The following is a 21,469-nucleotide window of genomic DNA, read 5'->3' on the forward strand; positions in this document are numbered from 1 at the left end:
TGGACTGTCTGGGGCAATTTTTCATAACTATCTTTGTTATTCACATTGGAGTGCGTAATCAGTTGGTCTTACAGTATCCCAGTATGCCGAGTAAAATTCTAGGAAGGGCAACCATATCATGTTTATGTTTTTTTTAGACTCTTGGACTGCTGCTGTGAGGCTTTCCATTTCATAAATAGCATGCGCTTTAGCTAACCATTCTCTTTTTGTGGGAAGGGAGGGGGATTTCCACTTTATCGTTAAGTAGACCCTTGCTGCTAGCAGTAAGTTGCGGGGCATGTGTGTGAGAGTAACGTTGGAATCTTCTTCATCTGATTCGACTCCAAACAGGACCATAACTGGGGTTAAGTTTCTAGGTATCCCATCTATGGCTTGGATCCACCCCAGGACTTTTCCAATACGTCTGTACCTTTTTACAGTCCCACCATTGGTGCCAGTAATCACTTATTACGCCACAACCTCTCCAGCAAAGGGGAGATGTGCCGGGGAACATTTTAGATAGCCTTTGGGGAGTGTAGTGCCACCTAACCAGCAGACGTGCATTGTGCATTTTGTATTGTACGAAAATGGATGACGCCCACACTGCTTTGTGGATGGCTTCCCAGATTTCCAGCTGATCTACAAGGCCCAGCTCTGACTCCCACTTGGTTTCGGACTGGGGATGTTTCAGGTGCCCTCTCATGAGCAGGGCTTTATACATACGTGCAATGAGACCCTTCGTTGTCTGGGGGGTGCTTAATATATGCTCCAATGGGGTGAGGGGGCGCTTTAATGAGGTGCCCCACTTAACGTCATTTAGGACACTTCGTAGCTGTAAGTATAACATGGGGTAACCTTGTCACCTTGTAAAGGTTCCCGGGCTTCTTCGTACATAATGTATGTACCCTTTTTCCACATCTGTCCTGCTCTTTTAAGTCCCGCTTCGTACCATGGTTGGAAGTGTTGCACCTCGGCTATGAGGTCACGAATGGGGGGGCCCAAATGAAGCCAAGAGGAGAAGGCCAGGTAGTAACTCCTGCATTGACCGGGAGGGGCGCCATAGGGACCACAAAACCTTCAGGAATGGGTGTTGATGTATTCTACGGGTCATTGCTGATGGCAGGACCCACAACCATTCCCCCAGAGTTACAGGTGAGAAAATATCGTTTTCTATGGCCACCCACTGTTTTTCAGGGTTTTCCCAGAGATGATCTGATGGGACTCGGAGCTGGGATGCTTTGTAATACTCCTCCAGGTCCGGGTATACCATGCCGCCCGACTCCTTAGGTTGAATCATAGTGGCGCATGGAATTCTGGGTTTCTTGCCGGCCCTTAGATATTTCAGGAGTGTGCGTTTCACCTCAGCCATGAATGGTTCTGGTATAATTATGGGGAGGGATTGAAACAGGAACAGAAACCTTGGTAGGGCATTCATTTTTATGGTGGTGAAGCGGGCAGCTCAGGTCAATGGTAACTTGGTCCATCTGTTTACGTCGGCCTGGATAGTATTCCAAAGGGGGACATAGTTTGCCTCAAATAGTCCTGTGAGGGGGACCGTTATATTTACACTGAGGTATCTAACAGAATGGGGCTGTACCAGGAATCCCCAGTTAGTCCTTAATTGCTCTAACGAGTCGGCGTTAGACTTTAGGGGAACCGCTATAGTTTTCTGCAAATTGGCACGGAAGCCAGAAAGGGCCCCATATCGAAGTAGTTCCTGGAATAAGGCCGGGACCGATTCTGTTGGTTGGGTAAGGTAAAGTAAGATGTCTGCAAACATAGCCAATTTATATTCCTTGCGCCCTCGAGGAATACCATGAATCAAGGGGCATGATCTTATGGCCTGGGCGAATGGTTCGATTACCAAAGCATAAATTAGGGGGGACAATGGGCAGCCCTGCCTTGTGCCTCGTGTAAATGGTGTTGAGGTGGTTCTGTTAATAGATACTCTCGCCTGTGCTGTGTGATATAGTGCTCCCACCCCCTGGATCCATGCTCCCCCGATCCCCACCCATCTCAATACTGCTCGCAAAAAGGGCCACTCCACACGGTCAAACGCCTTTTCGGCATCGATCGATAACAAGAGAGGGTCCTCTCCGGCCTTGCGAAGTTTCGCCATGAGGTCTAGGGTCTTCCCGTTTTTTTTCCCCCCCCCCTGTCTTCCCCTTACATACCCAACTTGATCTGAATGAACCTGTTGGGGAAGGACCAGAGCTAAAGGGGCCGCTAAAATGCTAGAGTAAATTTTTGCATCAACATTTATGAGGGAAATTGGGCGATATGATGAGCATTCTAGGGGATCTTTGCTCTCTGATTTAGGAGCCTGACCCGTGTCCAAGATTGAGTTGAATAGTTTGGTGAGGAAGGGGGTTAGGGCGTTACTAATGGATTTGTAAAAGGCTGGTGTATAGCCGTCTTGTCCTGATGCTGAGCTTGCTTTTAGGTTGGAAATGGCTCCCTGAACCTCTAGGGTGGTGATCGGGCCGTTTAACATTTCTAAGTGTTCATCAGTTATTGGCGGGCGAGGAAGAGCGGATAGGTACCTATCTATGGCTGGCGAGTGCCCATCTCCCTTTGCTGTGTACAGCTCTGAGTAGAACCTTGCGAATCGACTCACTATGTCTTGCTGGCTTGTGAGGGGGCAGCCTGAATCATCGTTAATCTTATGGACTGCTCGGTCTGCGCTTTGTTTCCGCAAACGATTTGCCAGCATCGTGTGGGCTTTGTCACCTTTTTCGAAGAATTTCTATTTACGGTATTTAAGCTGTGTGAGCGCCTTGCCCTGCCATATGTCTCTCAGTTCTCCCTTAGCCCCTTAATTTGACTTATCAGATTCTCGTTGTGGATTGGGTGGTGCCTCAGGGTTCTCTCCAGGGAGGATATCTCTGTTCTCAATTCCCCCTCTCTGCGTTGCCAGAGTCTTTTTTTGGCTGCGCCCTCTGCTATTAAAAGTCCCCTAATCGCGCTTTCCCTGCCTCCCAGATTGTGTTTAATGGCATCCCGTCTACATCGTTGGTTTCGAAGTAAGTAGCAATGGCTTCCGCAAGAGTCTCCTTGAATACTGGATCTCTGCACAAGACGTCATCGCAAATCCACCTACGCTCGGGTTTGGGTAAAGGGCCCATGTCGAGGTCCAGCGTGCACAGATCGTGGTCTGACAATTGCCACAAATTCTATAGCTGATCACAGGATGGTGCTTTCATCTTCGGCCCCTAGTAACAAGTAATCTGTTCTAGAGAAGGTTTGGTGTGGGGGGGAGAAAAAGATAAAGGATTTACTCTCTGGGTGAGCTGTTCGCCAAGTGTCAATCATGTGGTGTTCATTCATCTGGCTCAAAAATCTATTGCCTTGGAGACTGCTGGGGGGGTTGTCATTACGCGCCACTGAGTGCCAATCCCTTTCTCGTCCCGCCAATCCTCTAAAAAAAAAAATCAAATAATGGTTCAAAGAAACTGGATTGGCTTTGGTTGGAGGCATAAGCAGAACAGACTGTTACTTTACGCGCTCTCAACTGACCTTTGAGGGCTATGAATCTGCCCCGAGCGTCCCTGTGTGTATGCTCTATTTGTAGGCCTAAAGATTTTTTATACAAAATTCCCACTCCCCCTTTCTTCTGAGGGCCTGAAGCCCACACCGTATTCCCAATGTCTTTACCTACAATTTTGCGCTCTTCCCCATGGGTATACTTTGTCTCCTGCACAAATAGTACGTCCAATCTAGACTGCCTAAATTGACGAGCCACCATGGACCTTTTCTACGGTGAATTGAGGCCCTTCACATTCAGGGATCCGAAGCCCACACCGTCAGATCGAGCCATAATGATCCATTTAAATCTCCTGTTTTGCCCCACTCCTCCTCCACAGACCGTGCGGGGGTAGTACATCACCCCGTGAGTAAGAATAATATGTTGCTTTGGTGATCCCTGCATATGTAAACTGGTGTAATATATCGACATTTTTGTTCAATGAGACTGTTCGTTGCCTCCACCCCTGTCTCCCACGCACCCCCTCTTGCAAGATGCTACCGGGAGCATCTCTTTTTGAGAAAGAATGAGACGCCCTAAACTAAGAAGGGCCACACTAGTGAGACCCCTCTCCAGTGCATTTAACGTTTTTCAACTTGCATACTTTCGTAGAAACAACTCATGCGATGTGCATGGTGCTGGTATCGCAGTAGTTTGCAATGGGTCTTTAAGACCGTTAAATATTTAACTATTGGCGTGGTGCGCCCTAAAACTGAGGCCGATGTGTTGAGGTGCGACTTCGGAAGTTGCTATGGCTGAGAATTCCTCCTGCATTCCTCAGGGAGTATTTAGTCTCTTGTATTTCCATTTGAGTTTCGCTCGTCCACGTCTTGGAGGTTTTGGCGCGGAGTCTCGTTTTGGGCCCATGGTTTCTCTCGGGAATCAGAGTTCGAGCTTGCCGCCAGTCCCTGTAAGTGCTTTAGAGCTCGCTCCGCCTCTTCCACTGAAGTCAACCTGAATTCTTCACTGTCATACTCGAATGAAAGTGAGAATGGGTGCCCCCAGCGATAGCGCACTCCCTTCTCTTGCAACCAGCCCGTGAGGGGTCGGCATCCTCTTCTTTTGGCCAGAGTCATTGCCGATAAGTCTTGGAACAGTTTTATCTTCGAGCCCTCAAAGTCTATCGTCTCTCTGTTTCTTGCTTTTAGTAAAATATCTTGTCTTTGCGTATAACAGTGACACTTTGAGGACTGAGCGTGGACCTCTTGGTAGACCGCCGGCCCTATGCACTCTATCGAATTGGAGAACGGGAGGATTGACTTCGTCATACAAAGATAGAATTAGGGATTTGATCTCGTCTTCGAGGCTAGTTGGGGTTTCTCCCTGCGCTTAAAAGACGTTTAGAGATGTGGCCCACAAGTGTACTCTTTACTGCCTTTCCGTTACGGGTTGTGCGCACCTCATTGCTTTGTTGTTCTTCCTCATAGACTCCACTGTAATAGCATGGGGAGGGGGCAAAAAGGAAGCGCGCTGCGGCGGGCTGTGGTGACCATTAAATTATGAAAATTTTGTTGTGGAGGCAAGCGTGACCGTGAGGCTGAGCTTGCTATTAAAGTCCTGTGTGGACAGGCGAGTGTAGTGGCCTCTCAACCACGTATGTTCCGCTTTGTGCGCTCTTGCTGTGCCTTGGGGCTGAGAGCATGCAGTTCCCCGGGTGCCCTGTGCTCCAATGGATCCCGAGGCAACCTGCCGGCGTCCTCACGGTCGCGTGGGACAGCCGGCTCGCAGCGTTTGCCTCGACTGCTGCCGGGAGCCTGTCTCCTGTGTGTGGGAGGGCTCGCGACCCGGGCTAATTGCAAGCTCTTGTCCTGTTGTGGGGAGCCCGTGCGGGGTCTGCAGCTATCCGGCGGGGGGGAGGGGCGGTGGGAGCCGCCGATGATGCCTCCCGTTCCATGCCCTGTACGTTAGCGCCCCTCCTTGCTCCTTACCGGGTGTCTTTATGCTCCTCTGCGACACGGCTGGGGGAAGGAGCTTGTCTCTGGGCATCGCGTTCAGTGTCCGCTCGCGTTGGAGTATTCTCTGCTTCCCGGCTGCGGGCACGTCAGTAGTCCGCCATCTTGAGGGCAGCAAGGGGGTGCCGATAGCTCCGCTTTCCGAGTTACGTTTCTCTGGGAGGCACCTGCGGTTTTGCACCAAACTTCGTCCGTGGCACCTCGGAGTGTTCACCCACGATATCCTGCAGTATGCACTTCAATTTAGCTGTCGTTTTTACGTTTCCTCGGCACTGGAGAGGGAGACATAGGCTTAAGGTGCCATTACGTCTGCGCCCCCTGGTGGTCTCCACATAGCAACTTTTAATCGTCTCGTAGCACAGACAAATTGGCCAGAAGAAAAAAAGAGGACCACACTCTTATCGAGGGTTGCGTGGGGAATTTAAGGATGTTCTAGCCCAAGTGGTCGATCCCCCTGAGAGTTGTGCGGAATACATCAACCTGACTGTGCAGCTCGACCATAGATTGCAGAATCGAAAAATGGACCGCACAAGAACTGAAGGAAGGTCGGTCTATATGCGACCCCGGGACAACCAAAACAAAACCCACGAACAAACTGAACCAATGCAGATTGGTGGATTACGGAGTCCTATCACCAAGGCAGAAAGAGAAAAGACAACAACAGCTCTATTTATACTGCGGGAGAGCAGGACATTTCCTCCGAAAATGCCTGGTAAAACCACCCAAGAAATTAGTTGGCGCAATGGACAATGGAAACGAAGAAAAGGAACAAAATCTGGAAAACTCCAACACCCGAGAAGCGTAGGGGTCCACTTGTCGAGCGAAAAGAAGGAGTCTGTATAGACCTCACATTTGCTCATCCGGGTACTTTTGGTCTACCACCACCAACCATCAAAGGTACATACCTTGGAGGCATACATTGACAGCGGAGCGGTGGGAAATTATATTGATCAAGATCTGGCTGCACGAATGGGCCTTCCTCTCCGACTAAAGCTGAAATCATAAAACATCACAGCAGTGGATGGTTCTCGGTTGTCATCCGGCCCAGAGACGCAGCATAGCGAGAAAGTCATGCTGATCTGTCAGGATGGTCATCAAGAAGACATCTCCTTCGATCTCATCGCTGCTCCTCAGTTCCAGATGATATTAGGAACGCCTTGGCTGGAAACCCACAACCTTAGGATAGACTGGCAAAAACGAGTTCTGACCTTCTGTTACGAACCGCGCAACACCGCCCACCTCCGAGCGACTCCTTACCTGCGGCGGTGGCCTTTCCCGGGTGCGCCCCTTCAGAGGCCGTGGCGCCGGGCTCCCCGTAAGAGGGAGGCGGCGCACAGCGTCATGGAAACTGTGGCCGCGATGGCGCTGGGGTGGATCGATCCTCACCACCCCAGCTTCCTGGTCACGTGGGCAACGCCCACGCGTTGCTGTAGGAGCGGCCCGCCCAACCAATCATGTTGGCACTTCCCGGTTGCAAGGGTCACGTGATACGCGACACCACTCACGTGACCCAGTGAAGAAGCGATCACGTGACCCAAGCACCGGTTCAAAAGAACATTGAAGCCGAGCTTCCGCGCTTCTCAGCTGCTTTCAGCATTTCGAGTGGCGTTGTGTGTTTTTCCTGGATCTTGACCCTCTGGCTTTTGAACCCTGGCTTCTGGTGTTTCTGGACCGTTTTGCCTGCTTCTTGGATTTGGTTGCCTGAACTTTGCCTAGTGGATTTTGGGACTCTCTGGCTTGCATCATTGGACCTGCTTCTTACGGATTTCGGACTTGGCTCTTGGACCTTTCAAGTTTTACCTTCCTCGGATCTTGGACCCTTTGGCTTTGGACATCTCTTGGAACGGTTTCTGGAACTCCCCTTTGGCTCAAGGTTGTTTTGTTTGGACTTCGGCTCAACACCACGTCAAGCCCCTAAGTGAGGGGGTTCTGAACCCAGCCCCCCCCGGCTGTCTTCCGTCCTGGTTCTTCTCCATGTTAGGTAGGTCCCACTCCATTGTCTTGATTATTGGTCATTCCCAAGTTACTGCCTTGTACTCACACTCACCTGCTTTTCCTTTGCAGCACCTGGTACCCGTGTTCCCCACTCTTTACACCTGTGGCCTCAATAACTGGTGAGGGAGTATACTATTCTCTCCTTCACTGGTGCTTGGGGACGGAGGTACCCATAGACATCACAGAGGTTCGTTGTGACAGACTGAGAAGCCTTCTCTGCCTTGGCTATGGATGCCGCCGCCGGGGACCAGGTGGCTGCTCTAGTACAGGCCATTACGGTTCTCAGAGCCGATATGTCTGCTGCCACGGCCGCAATTCATCAGCGACTTGACACTATACAAAGCGAACGTCATGCACTCCCTCCTGATCCGGAATTTGGGGATAGCACTTCCCAGATGAGCCCACCAGCCCCTGTTCAGACTCCTGCCCCGGTCTACGTTCCCACACCGTTTCCCTTGGCCCCTCCTGAAAAGTTTCACGGAGACCCCAGCAAATTCCGTACTTTCATTAATCAGTGCAAACTTCATTTCTTATGCCGCCCCCTAGCCTTTCCCGATTCCACAACGAAGGCGGCATTTACACTCTCACACCTGGGAGGCATAGCAGCCGCCTGGGCCAACCCATTGCTAGAAACAAACAGTCCCGTACTATATGATTTCGATTTGTTAATCACGGAAATGACAAGAGATTTTGATACCAGACACAAAGCACAGACACGGGATCTAGAATTGTTAGAATTGGTTATCGTGGTCTAAATGAGGCTATGAAAGATGCACTGGCAGTAGTACCTTCGCTGCCAGCACAATATCCCGAACTCGTGGATCTGGCACTTCAGGTCGATGCCCGAAGGGCTGAGAGAAGAGTTGAGGCTAAAAGATCTGTTCCCTTTTTGAACCCCAGTACCAGCGATTCCCCTACTGAGCCTATGCAAATCAGTGGGGTCCGTAGCCCCATCACGGCTACTGAAAGGGAAAGCCGTAGAACCTCCGACGCATGCTTTTACTGCGGGTTGAACGGCCATTATGTCCGGGAATGTCCTTGACGTCCTAAACCTAAAGCGGACGTTTTTTGGAAAGCCCGTCCCTAAGTGAGGGGGTTCGGACGGGTCCTCCCTTTTCTTCCTCCTCACCTGCAACATTAGCGGGACCCATGCATATTCAGGCCCTTCTATTTTCCCCCGGCAACACTCCACATCAGGTTCACTTGGCGATCGATTCAGGGGCCACGGGGAACTACGTCGACAAAGCCATCGCCGCCTCGCTTAACTTCCCAATTTTGAACAAACGACGACCGGAACCTGTGCAAGCTGTTGACGGTTCATCGCTCGTCTCAGGCCCAATCAAGCAGCAGACAGCTCCATTGACCCTGGTCATCCACGAAAAACACAAAGAAACCCTGTCATTTGATCTTATTACGACACCACAATTCGGTCTCATCTTGGGCCTTCCGTGGTTGCGAACCCACAATCCAATCGTTGATTGGACCCAGAGTAAAGTGTTATTCGAATCCCCCTATTGTCAAAATCATTGCTTGGTATACCCTGAGTCGGTGACCTCCCCTTCCCAAGTGTTGGGCGCTTTGGCCCAGTTGCAGCTCACGGATGAGCAGGATATGGAGTCTGATCCTCCTAACCATGTCGTAGGAGTCACCGCTTCTGGCATTCCTGCAGAATACAGAGATTACCTCGATGTTTTTGACAAAAGAAAGGCTGAAAATCTCCCGCCACACAGACCTTATGACTGCCCCATCGACCTCGTCCCTGATGCCGTAATTCCTTGTGGTCGGATCTATTCCTTGTCTCCCACGGAAGATCAGGCCCTCAAGGACTACTTACAGACCGCATTAAGAATAGGCCACATTCGCCCATCACAGTCCCCTGCTGTCAGTCCCATCTTTTTCGTCCCTAAAAGGGAAGGAGACTTACGTCCTTGTGTAGACTACCGCCGTCTCAACCAAATCACCATAAAGAACCGATACCTGATTCCCTTAATAAACCCCCTTCTAGACAATCTTACTCATGCTGTACTGTTTACCAAACTTGATCTCAGGGGGGCCTACAATCTTATTCGAATAAGACAAGGGGATGAGTGGAAAACCGCCTTCTGTACCCGACATGGACTCTTTGAATACACCGTCATGCCTTTCGTACTCTGCAATGCCCCTGCGACATTTCAGAGATTCATGAATGACATCTTCCATGATATCCTAGATATATTCGTCATAGTCTATCTAGACGACATTCTCATATACTCCTCTTCTTTCTCATCACACGTAACTCTTGTTAGAGAGGTACTCCACAGGCTTAGGACCATCGCCCTGTTTGCCAAGCCTGAAAAATGCCTCTTTCATGCCACAGAGGTGGATTTCTTGGGGTTTCACATCACTCCTAAAGGCCTGTCCATGAATGCGACCAAGGTCGATGTTGTTCTGAATTGGCCAGTACCCACGACAATTAAGGCTTTGCAATCATTTCTCGGGTTTGCAAATTTCTATAGGAGATTTATTGCAGGGTTTTCCTCCATAGCTGCACCACTTACTCGCCTGACCAGTCCCCGAGAACCACATGTTTGGACGAAAGCACAGGATCTGGCTTTTGAGACATTAAAGGCAGCCTTCACTTTCGCTCCCATTCTGCAACACCCAAACCCTGAGTTACCTTTTATAGTGGAAGCAGATGCCTCATCATTTGCATTAGGGGCGGTGTTGTCACAACATTGTCCTGCCTCAGGGTTGCTACACCCCGTCGCCTATCACTCCCGCAAGTTCACCGCTGCAGAACTACATTACACTGTAACCGGAAAAGAGTTGCTCGCTGTTAAGGACGCATTTCAGGTTTGGAGACACCACTTGTTGGGAGCAAAAAATCAAATCGTCGTTTATTCTGACCACTGCAACCTGCAAGACCTGGCAAACCTGAAATGCGTAAACAGTCGACAAGTCCGTTGGCACCTGTTCTTCTCCACCTATGACTTTGTCATACGACATCGTCCTGGCACCGGTCATGGTAAAGCAGATGCTCTTTCACGCTTACAGGGTGGAGAGTCTCTTCCTGTGTTCCCCGAACACCTCCTGGGTAAAAATCATGTTATCTGTCTATGCACTCCTTCAACCGACCTGGTCAGTGCTGTTCGCAGTTGGGTTTCTACACATTCCGATTGTAACGCTCACCTGATTCCCACGGAGGCGCGGGTCTTGGCAGGAAGGTGTCTGTGACTCGAAAAGTGATGTGCAGGACTCGATTGGCTTCTGGGGTCGAACCTCTTCGCACTTTTTGTCGAACTCGAAGAGTGAGGTTTCTGCAGGTGCAAGAATATGGGGGTTAATGGCCTGGGTTGTTGAATGTCTCTCTCTCTCTCTCTCTCTCTTCCCAGCTTTTCTGTAGAGACCCCCCCCCCAGGTCAACGTGCTCACCTTAGATAGGTGAATGCTGGGCTCTCCATCTGCGTCTGGTGCAGGGTGCCGTTGCCAGTTCCTTCACTGGTGAAACATTGGCCTCTTGAATTCAGAGGATGGTTACCGTCGTTATCTGCACGAGCGGTGAGTTTCTGGACACCTTTTGTCTTTATAGTCTTTAAATGCGTGGCACGTTAATATTGAAGACTCTGTATAATGCTTTTCCCTTATGTATTGCAGGACTCTTGGGATGGAAGATGGAGTGAAGCGCCTGGAAATTCGTAAGTATGGCAAGCGCTATAACTGTCTCTTTCCTTGCAGCGTAGTTCGTGTTAAAGAGATGCCGGAGTATTCGCAGGCGTTTTATTGCGACGAGCGTGATGGGCGTGAGTAAATACCTGCTTTTTCTTTTGTCTTTCAGATGTTGGTTTGCAGCGCCGGAGTCAGCGGAATGCTAGTAAGTTTTAACTATACTTTGTCTTCTCAGGCGGCGATGCAGAATGAAGAAATCCGGAATTCACGGCGTGCCGGTAAGTATAACAATGCTTTTGTCTTTGCAGGCAAAGGTGCAGCGTGAAGACACGGCCGCTGCTGAATCAGGTGAGAAAGCACCGTGTGTAGAGTTTGTCTTGCTAACCTGTTGTTTCTTGTCTTTTGCAGGTGCTGATGTTGACTGGATACAGGAATGGTAAGTATAATTCTTACAGGTTCAGGATCGAAAGAGGAAAGGCTGGAACAGAATCGGTGAGCGTTCTGCTGCAGATGCAGAATAACGCGAAGCACGTTTCATCTATCGGGTGTGGTTTAAATAGCCTTGGAGTGATGAGGCGTCTTCTTCCACGGCCCCGCCTAGGTAAGAAAAGAGTTCCAGTTTCCAGAAGAGTTCCAGTGCTGCATCCAGGGGGTGGAGCTGCCCCACCCAGGTAAGAAAGTAGTTCCTGTTCACAGAGGCTTCTAAGTGGCTGGTAAGTAAGCAGCATGGTCTGCTGCAGGTAAGTCCACCCAAGCACTTTCACACCAATTATGAGCCCGGCGCTTCCAATGCCGGGACCGATGGTTTTGATGAGCCTGGTGCCACCAGCGCCAGGACAGGGTCCAAAAGGTCCCAGTAGGGACCGGCTGGTGCCTAGGATTAGGGTTAGGGGCCTGCTCCCAAGGACGTTGGGCTGGTCCTGGCTCCTTGGGAACAGTGATCATGACACCGATGAAATGAGTGAATGGGATTTGGTGTATCACGAGGGGTTACCCTTTATGCAAGGCCTATTGTTTTTCCCCACCACGGACACACGTATTCAGGCTCTTGAATGGTCTCATGACGCTCCAGTCAACGGGCATCCGGGACAACAAAAAACCCTCGCATTATTAAAGAGATGGTGTTGGTGGCCGTCCATGCGCAGAGATGTAACTAAATATATTTCAAACTGCCCAATCTGTGCTCAATGTAAAAATACTAAAGGACGCCCGTTGGGTCTGCTTCAACCATTGACCATTCCTCCCCGTCCCTGGCACACGGTAACCATGGACTTTATAACCGATCTGCCGAAGGTCCTGGGTCGTGGTGGATGCATTCACCAAGATGGCACACTTCGTCCCATGCACCGGCATTCCTTCAGCACCGACATTAGCCAGATTGTTTTTTCAGTCGATATTCTGTCTCTTTGAATTGCCTTCAGTGATCATTTCCGATAGAGGTTCCCAGTTCACCTCTAAGTTTTGGCGTTCCCTCACTTGTCTCTTGGGCATAGATGCTCGTTTCTCGTCTTCATACCACCCCGGGACTGACGGCCAGACCGAACGCTGTAATCAGACACTAGAACAGTATCTTCGCTGTCTCTCTCTTCAACATCAATATACCTGGTTCCAAGTTATGCACCTTGCAGAATTCGCATATAACAACGCACCTCATTCTGCCACTGGTTTCTCTCCGTTTTATTCTATGTATGCGCAACATCCCAGAGTCTTTCCCATTCCTGATTTCTCCGCCACATTGACTCCTGCGGCAGCCGACTGCATTAGGGATCTGAAAAGCGTACATGCTCAGACCCTGGTGCATTTGAAGGATGCCCAGACCGCCATGTGCCGTGCGGCCAATAGACATCGTGCCCCGGCCCCTTGCTACTCGGTTGGGGATAAGGTCTGGTTATCCACCCGCCACCTACGAATACCAGGTTGCCGTAAGCTCCTCCCCCATTTTGTTGGCCCGTACCGAATTTCGAGGGTCATTAACCAAGTGGCCTTTCGTCTGACCATACCCTCCTCTTGGCGCATACACCCAGTGTTTCACACTTCCCTGTTAAAACCTTGCCGGCCCCTCACAAGGCCACTGCTGCCACCGGCTCCTCTTGTGCAAGGGTCCTCAGATGAATATGAGGTAAGGGACATATTGGGATCGCGTCTTCGTAATGGGGTCTTGTGCTACCTGATTGATTGGGCCGGCTTCGGCCCGGAAGAGAGGTCTTGGGAGCCTGCATCTAATGTTCATGCCACCCTTTTAGTGTCACGATTCCGTCGGGAGGGAGCATCCGTCCTGCCCTCGTGGCCGTGGGCCTTTGGGTGGGGGTTCCGTTACGAACCGCGCAACACCGCCCACCTCCCAGCGACTCCTTACCTGCGGCGGTGGCCTTTCCCAGGCGCGCCCCTTCAGAGGCCATGGCGCCGGGCTCCCCGTAAGAGGGAGGCGGCGTACAGCGTCATGGAAACTGTGGCCGCGATGGCGCTGGGGTGGATCGATCCTCACCACCCCGGCTTCCTGGTCACGTGGGCAACGCCCACGCGTTGCTGTAGGAGCGGACCGCCCAACCAATCATGTTGGCACTTCCCGGTTGCAAGGGTCACGTGATACGCGACACCACTCACGTGACCCAGTGAAGAAGCGATCACGTGACCCAAGCACCGGTTCAAAAGAACATTGAAGCCGAGCTTCCGCGCTTCTCAGCTGTTTTCAGCATTTCGAGTGGCATTGTGTGTTTTTCCTGGATCCTGACCCTCTGGCTTTTGAAACCTGGCTTCTGGTGTTTCTGGACTGTTTTGCCTGCTCCTTGGATTTGGTTGCCTGAACTTTGCCTTGTGGATTTTGGGACTCTCTGGCTTGCATCATTGGACCTGCTTCTTACGGATTTCGGACTTGGCTCTTGGAACTTTCAAGTTTTACCTTCCTCGGATCTTAGACCCTCTGGCTTTGGACATCTCTTGGAACTGTTTCTGGAACTCCCCTTTGGCTCAAGGTTATTTTGTTTGGACTTCGGCTCAACACCACGTCAAGCCCCTAAGTGAGGGGGTTCTGAACCCAGCCCCCCCGGCTGTCTTCCGTCCTGGTTCTTCTCCATGTTAGGTAGGTCCCACTCCATTGTCTTGATTATTGGTCATTCCCAAGTTACTGCCTTGTACTCACACTCACCTGCTTTTCCTTTGCAGCACCTGGTGCCCGTGTTCCCCACTCTTTACACCTGTGGCCTCAATAACTGGTGAGGGAGTATACTATTCTCTCCTTCACTGGTGCTTGGGGACGGAGGTACCCATAGACATCGCAGAGGTTCGTTGTGACACCTTCCCTCAAGAGTGTGCTAACATCTGCTACAACAAAAATGTGAGTAACCTGAAACCCGAGACAAAAACTATTCTGGGACTCTGGTTCCATACCCGCTGAATATCTGGATTACCAGGATGTTTCCCAGAAGGAGCAATCGAACACCCTACCTCCACACAGGCCTTACGATTGACAAATCGATCTGGTGTCCGGAGCCAAAATTCCCTGCAGTCGAATTTACGCTCTAACGGAGCAGGAAAACCAGCATCTAAAATCTTACCTGGATCAGTATCTAGCCAACAGGTTTATCCGCCTGTCTAAGTCCGCTGCCTCCTCGGCTCTCTTCTTCTTATCAAAAAAAAGACGGCGACTTAAGAACCTTTATCAACTATAAAGCGCTTAACCAAATCACGGTAAAAAACAGATACCACCTGCCACTTATCCCAGAGCTTCTAGATCAGGTAAAGAATGCTCAAATTTACACAAAACTGGACCTATGAGGAGCCTATCACCTTGTAAGAGTTAAAAAGGGGCACGAGTGGAAGACGGCATTCCGAACCAAATATGGGCTTTCGGAGTACTAGGTCATGCCTTTTGGATTATGTAATGCCCCGGCGGTGTTTCAATTCTTTCCGAACAATGTGCTTCATGAACTATTGGAAGTTTGTGCACTGGTTTACATAGATGACATTTTTATTTACTCTGCTTCTAAGGAGGACCATGTCGGCCATGTAAGAGCAGTTTTAGAAAAACTTTGCTAGCATCGGCTGTTTGCCAAATTAGAAAAGTGTTTCTTCCATGTAACAGAAGTTGAAATCTTGGGCTTCATGCTCACACCACAAGGAGTACACATGGACACACGCAAGGTGGATGCTATCCTTCAATGGCCATCACCAACATCCACAAAAGGAGTACAAAGTGTGCTCGGATTTGCCAATTGTTATTGTCGGTTTATTCCAAGGTTTTCGCAGATAGTTCACCCAATTACCTCCCTGCTGAGAAAAAACAAATTCTTCTGGTCCCCTGAAGCGGAGAACGCCTTCCAGGAGTTGAAACTGCTTTCACGCAGCACCGGTTCTTCGACAACCCCCACCAGATCCGCCATACGTGGTCGAAACAGATGCCTCCAGCGTAGCCATAGGAGCGGTATTATCACAGAAGGACCCCGACACAGGGAAATTACATCCTATAGCATTTTGATCTCATACGTTTTCTGCTCCAGAGTTGAATTATGCGATCACTGACAAAGAACTGCTAGCGATTAAGGGAGCCTTTAAAACATGGAGACACTATCTTCTGGGGACAAGACACACGGTCATCATGGATCACTGCAATCTACAATACTTGGACTGCCAAGGCCCAATCCCCACGCCAGCTTCGCTTGGTTCTCTTCTTTGCGGAATACGATTTTATAATCACTTACAGACCCGGAGTATGCAATGGGAAGGCAGATGCTCTGTCATGCATGAGCGAAGACAAAGAAGCTTTCAGCACGTCTGAGCCTGTGGCCATCATTCCTGAAGAACGAATCCAGAATCAAATCGCCGAAATCACCTGTTTGGATGACTTGAAAACCGATCCCCAATCTTGGATGAACCAAGCAACACAACAGGAGTGGCTAGCCAGAGGAGACCAATACACCATTGAAAATGATGTACCTTATTTTCAAGGGAGACTGTACATTCAGGACAAGAAATTACAAGACCAGATAATAGCAAACTATCATGATTCACTAGTGGAAGGACATCCAGGGAATGCCAAGACTCGAGCTAAAATACAAAAGGCCTAATGGTGGCCAACCTGGAGAAAAGACATCGCCCAATTCATTGCGACCTGCAGGTTCTGCACGCAACACACATCTCAGAAGTTAAGCCCAGCCGGGTTATATGTCCCTTAACTGTACCATCAGCACTTCGGCATATGTTGTCAATGGACTTTATCACTGATCTTCCCCCCCCTGCAATGGATTAACACCATCCTAGTTATTGTGGATTTATTCTCCAGAATGGCCCATTTTATTCCATTAAAGGGACTTTCCGCTGCTTCCGCCCTTGCCACCGTGTTTTTGGAACAGATTTGTCAGGCTACACAGATTCCCATCAGTACTAATCTCAGATCGTGGAACATAATGTGTCTCAGCACTCTGGAGGTGGTGCCGCAAAATAGCCAAAATTGACCTCTGGTTATCCACTAGTCATCATCCTCAAACTGAACAGACCAACCAGACCCTGGAGCAATACCGGAGGTGTATGTTGCAACAAACTGAGGAGTCCTGGAAAAACATCCTTTGGTTGACCAAATTCGCCTGCAACAATTCCATCCACACTAGCACCGGACAGACCACATTCTACACAGTGCATGGTCGACAACCTTGAACGTCCACTTTTGATTCACTTGACGAATTGGAAATGCAAGCAGTTACAACCTTGCATAAAACCATCACTCGAATCCTTAAAGAAGCAGCCGAAAATCTGACCAGATGTCACGACCTTAGCCTCAGGCCAAGGAACTCTGGCCCTCGCCACAGTATTTTAACAAGACCCGAAGGGCCCTATTTTGCCCCTCTCTGGTCCTTTGGAGTCAGACCTGGCGCCGTTGGCATCGGGTTCACTTTGCAGGTGCGGGTTTCAATGGGCAATGGACTAACATGGCTGCCCGCCCCCACAAGGACCAATGGGGAACTGCAATCTGCAGTCTAGCATCAGGGGCGGGGCCCGCCCCGAAGGCACCTGGGATACCTGCTGGGTATTTAAACCACACCCGACTCGAAGCACGCGCTTCGCGTTATTCTGCTCTAGCAGCGTGATGTTCACCGGGTCCTGCTCAGCAACTTGGCCTGCACGTGCGAGAGAAGACGAAGAACCACAGTCATCATTACCTGCCCAGCTTCAGCTCCTCCATCCATCCGGAGTCTTCTTGGGCTTCTTAAACTTCCTCCAGCAACATCCTTGGGAAGAAGGACGAGAATAAAGACATCAAGTAAGCTTACTTACCAAACTCTTCTGGAAGGCCATCGCCACTCGAACATCGTCCACCGGCGTCTGGTCCCGGTCGATCACTTCTTCCAGGGTTCCTCCCGCGACCTGCAAGGAACAACAGCACAGGTTAGACAACTTCCAAGGACACTCAATGCAGCGCTTGCGCATCCTTTACCTTCTCGAGCTCTGACATCAATATCAGCCCGTTTCCACCATCATCCCTTCAGGACCTGCAAGAAAGAAGAAGAAGGTAATTCGGAACGACTACAAATACAGGCATTTATTCTTAATACTAAAGACTTACCTAAAAGTGGAGTCCCAGCCACTCTGGACTCCAGGCCCACACCAGTGAAGTAACTCGGGGGGAATAGGGCCCGGTGACAACGCGCTCCTGCACAGAACGGCAGGACGGAGAGCGCACCTTAACGAAAACCAAGGTGAGAGACACCACAAGGGGAACACCGGAATGTGGGTCTCGAGGGAAGGAGTAGTAGCTAAAATCCCCCTTGTCTTCTAGAACTGATCCCAGGCAGCATGAACTCCGGAGAAGGTGCAGTGTTCCCAGAAGCATCCCTGACCATTAAAGCGGCATCCCTGTGGATACAAGGTGAGTGTTACACCAGAGCCAAAGAACAACAGAAGAAATTTGCATATCGACACCGAAGAGAGGCCCCACATTATCAGGTCAGAGACAAAGTTTGGTTGGCATCCAAAAACATTCCCTTGAAAGGACCACAAGCCTTCCGGCCCAGGTACCTGGGACCGTATCCCATCAAGGCCATGATAAACCCTGCTGCCATGAAATTGGATTTAACACCTAATATGCGGATCCATCCGCTATTCCACGTTTATCTCTTGAAACCAATGAAACCAGGTACTCGGATTGAGGCACCACCCGAGCCCGTCATCATAGAAGGAGAACCGGAATATGAGATCAAGGCTATTCTAGATTCCAAGATAGTGTGATCAAAATTATACTAGGTTATGGACCTCAAGACCGCACATGGGAACCTAGTGAGTTCATCCACGCTTCACGACTAATCAGACAATTCCATTGCAACAACCCCACCAAGCCAGGACCAGGAGGAAGAACACCCGTGAGAGGGGCCTTGAGGGGGAGTGCTGTCATGGCCACTGGCCAGGAACCACAGACCCCACAACATAGAGGGTCCAGTTGGACCCAGTCCTGACGCCTTTGGCGCCAGGCTCATGAATAAGTGTGCACTGCACACTTTTATTTTTGTGCAAGGTGCTAGAGTCTCCCCTGCAGGAGCCTCCACGTGCATCCAGCGTGGCCTTGAGAAGGAGCTGGGCTGAACGTGCAGAATCCTTTAGGAGTGGCAGGGTGGGGCCATGAGCGCTCGCTTTGAAATCTGTGCAGAGCCTGCTGACGGAGGTGTGAATACCGGCAGGGCCAAACTCACCCTTTCATCCTTCCGAGGTCGATAAATGAGCACCACACACCGTGGGTAATAAGAAGCACCCAGATACTTGAGGGTTCGTAGTGCTATATAAATGCTAAATTATTATTAGGACACAAGGCATGGATCTGGATGAATAACGACCAACATGTCAGGGTTCCTCTTAACTTTTTGTTGCCAGCATATTGCGCTAGTGGCACCATTAATTTCAGGAGCTGTATCAACATTAAGAAGCCCACCTTATTATGGCACTGTAAAATGAACCAGCCACCATGTACGACCCACTACTTGATACAGTAAATCTAACTCCTCAATAACATTTAAACATAATATATATATATATATATATATATATATATATATACATACATATATACACACACACACACACACACACACACACACACACACACACACACACACACACACAGGGTGGATGGAGGCCTCCACAGAGAGGGATATCAACATACCCCTTGTCTAGGAGCAGAACAGCTTAAGGGGTAAATAAATTAGAGTGCTGCACACGGGAAGCCACAAGGAGAATAAACATAACTCATAATTTGCTGGTTCCATACGGTATGTTGGAAGCTGGATGTTAGTCTGCCCACACTCAAGGAAACCTCCATTGACTGAGGAGCATTGTACAGTCATAGGCCAGACCCAATTTTGGCACTACAATCTATTCAGTTCACTCAAACAAAAAAAAGTCTCAGAAATTAATGGATGACCCTAGACATACAAAGTTTAGTAAACATAGTAAGAGATGGGTTCTTAGATCATTTCTTTGCTAATGAGATTTATCTCTTTCTGCTTCCCCTTCTTGAAACTAGAGCTATCTTTCCGCATCAGACTGTCTAGCCCGCTCCCCTGACCTCTTCACCCCATGCCCCATTGCTGGCAACCTGGGGGCTTTCCAATCTAAAACCAACAATTCTTCACCTCAACTGCTACATCTTTAGCATCCTGGACTTCTTTAACCTCAGCCCCATCTCATCTTTCCATTCACTAAGATTCCTCTCCAACTTTATACTCAACAGACTGACATTTGCTGCACCGAGCTGATGGGAGTCCATTGCCACTCCTTTCACCTTCTTGGCAGATAATTAACTTTGTTTTATACACCCTCTTCAAACTCCCTCGATCCTCGTCCACCTCTGCACACCATCTCCATATTCGGTGGCTGTCCATCAATTGCTCCCTCTTAACTCATTATGTTCCTTCCATGACTTACTCCATCTCCATTTACTCTATTGTACTACTAGAACTCGAGCCCTCCTCTGTGTCACTGTTCCCTGCACTCCCTGGTCTAGGATTAGATTTTGCTCCTCCAAACTAATCCCCACACTTGGAATGCCCAACCCCTTGACGTCAACTCCATCCTGACTATCAGACTCCAAGACTCCGCTAAAGCAAGACGTTTCCTGGAAGGAGTACATAGCTGCCTGAGGGTAAACCCCACACACCCTGAACCATCATGTGTACACAGATGTAAATAAGGCAAGTAGTAATCTTGTACCATATGACTCTTGTGCCCTTATGTTGTGCCAACACCTACAACACCTAGTTAATTTATCTGTCCATCTCATTTACTAATGAGAGCATCAACACTTAGAATTGTACAGTCAGCCACAAATTCGTGTGTGCAAAGCTTCTTTTGAAAGCCCTTATGCAACAGATGACAAATAGAAAGGTCTGGTGCCTACTTTTGCTGCAAAGAAAGCTTTTTCCTGTAGTCCTTCGATCGCTTCCTCTTTTTCTTGGCATCATAGTTCCCCTTCAGTTCAAATTTTGCAGCTTCCACATGTACTTTGTAACCTCTAATCTCATAATCTTCCAGAAGCTTTAGTGCAAGGTCCACAGATTCTTTCTAAAAAATAAAAAGCGTGCAGTTTACCCATAAACAGTAGTGGTGTCCATATACAATAAACAAATATGTTTTGCAAAACATTTACGTTTGTTTAAACACCATGCTATATAGTCTCCACAGCATAAGGAGATGAACAAGTTACTTCTTACCTTGTAACGTTCTTTCGATGGGATGTTCCTCCGACGTATTCCTTATCTATGATATTTGTATCTCCAGCTTGCTGGCCTCGGAAATTTTTTTTCAGTAGAGGGCGCTGTGCGTCGACGTCCGTCGGGTAGGTGCTCCTCGACAGCCATCGTATCGACGCCGACGTCATCATGCCTATAAATGGCCACGCGCAGCGTCCGTTGCTCAGTTCCGTTTTGTAGAGTAAAGTAGTTATTGTATGAATGGTTACTACCCTTGAAGGAGCGTAAGCTGCAACCACAAGGGAAATGTTACTGCGGGGATGGATGGGAGGGGCGATAAGGAATACGTCGGAGGAACATCCCATCGAAAGAACGTTACAAGGTAAGAAGTAACTTGTTCTTCGAAGGGATTGTGTCCTCCGACGTATTCCTTATCTAGGATAGACTCCCATAGCAGTGGTATGTGATTGGAGGCGGGAGTAAGAGATGCCATATTACCCTTTAAGAATGAACAGAGTGTAACACAGCTTTGCCAAATCTAGTCTCTTGACTAGAGCAGGAATCCATGCTATAAAATTTGGTAAAGGTATGTGCGGACGACCATGTGGCAGCCGCACATATGTCTCTAATTGGTACCCCTCTTTGAAGAGCTGAGGATGCTGCGATACCCCTGGTCGAATGAGCCCTTAGATTTTGAGGGGGCTCTT

At 49.4% G+C, this 21,469-nt stretch overlaps 1 protein-coding gene across 1 annotated transcript in view; it reads right to left on the reverse strand.

The window, feature by feature from the left end:
* The window catches only part of HTATSF1 (HIV-1 Tat specific factor 1), a 456,325-nt gene that overhangs the window by 257,878 nt on the left and 176,978 nt on the right, over positions 1 to 21,469 (reverse strand). The window contains exon 5 of the mRNA XM_069612801.1: positions 20,471 to 20,634. Coding sequence (XP_069468902.1) covers positions 20,471 to 20,634 — 164 coding nt within the window. The remainder of the gene's footprint in view (positions 1 to 20,470; positions 20,635 to 21,469) is intronic.

Source organism: Ambystoma mexicanum, chromosome 5p (genome assembly GCF_040938575.1).
Source record: "Ambystoma mexicanum isolate Mex_15411 chromosome 5p, UKY_AmexF1_1, whole genome shotgun sequence".
NCBI classification, from domain to species: Eukaryota; Metazoa; Chordata; class Amphibia; order Caudata; family Ambystomatidae; genus Ambystoma; species Ambystoma mexicanum.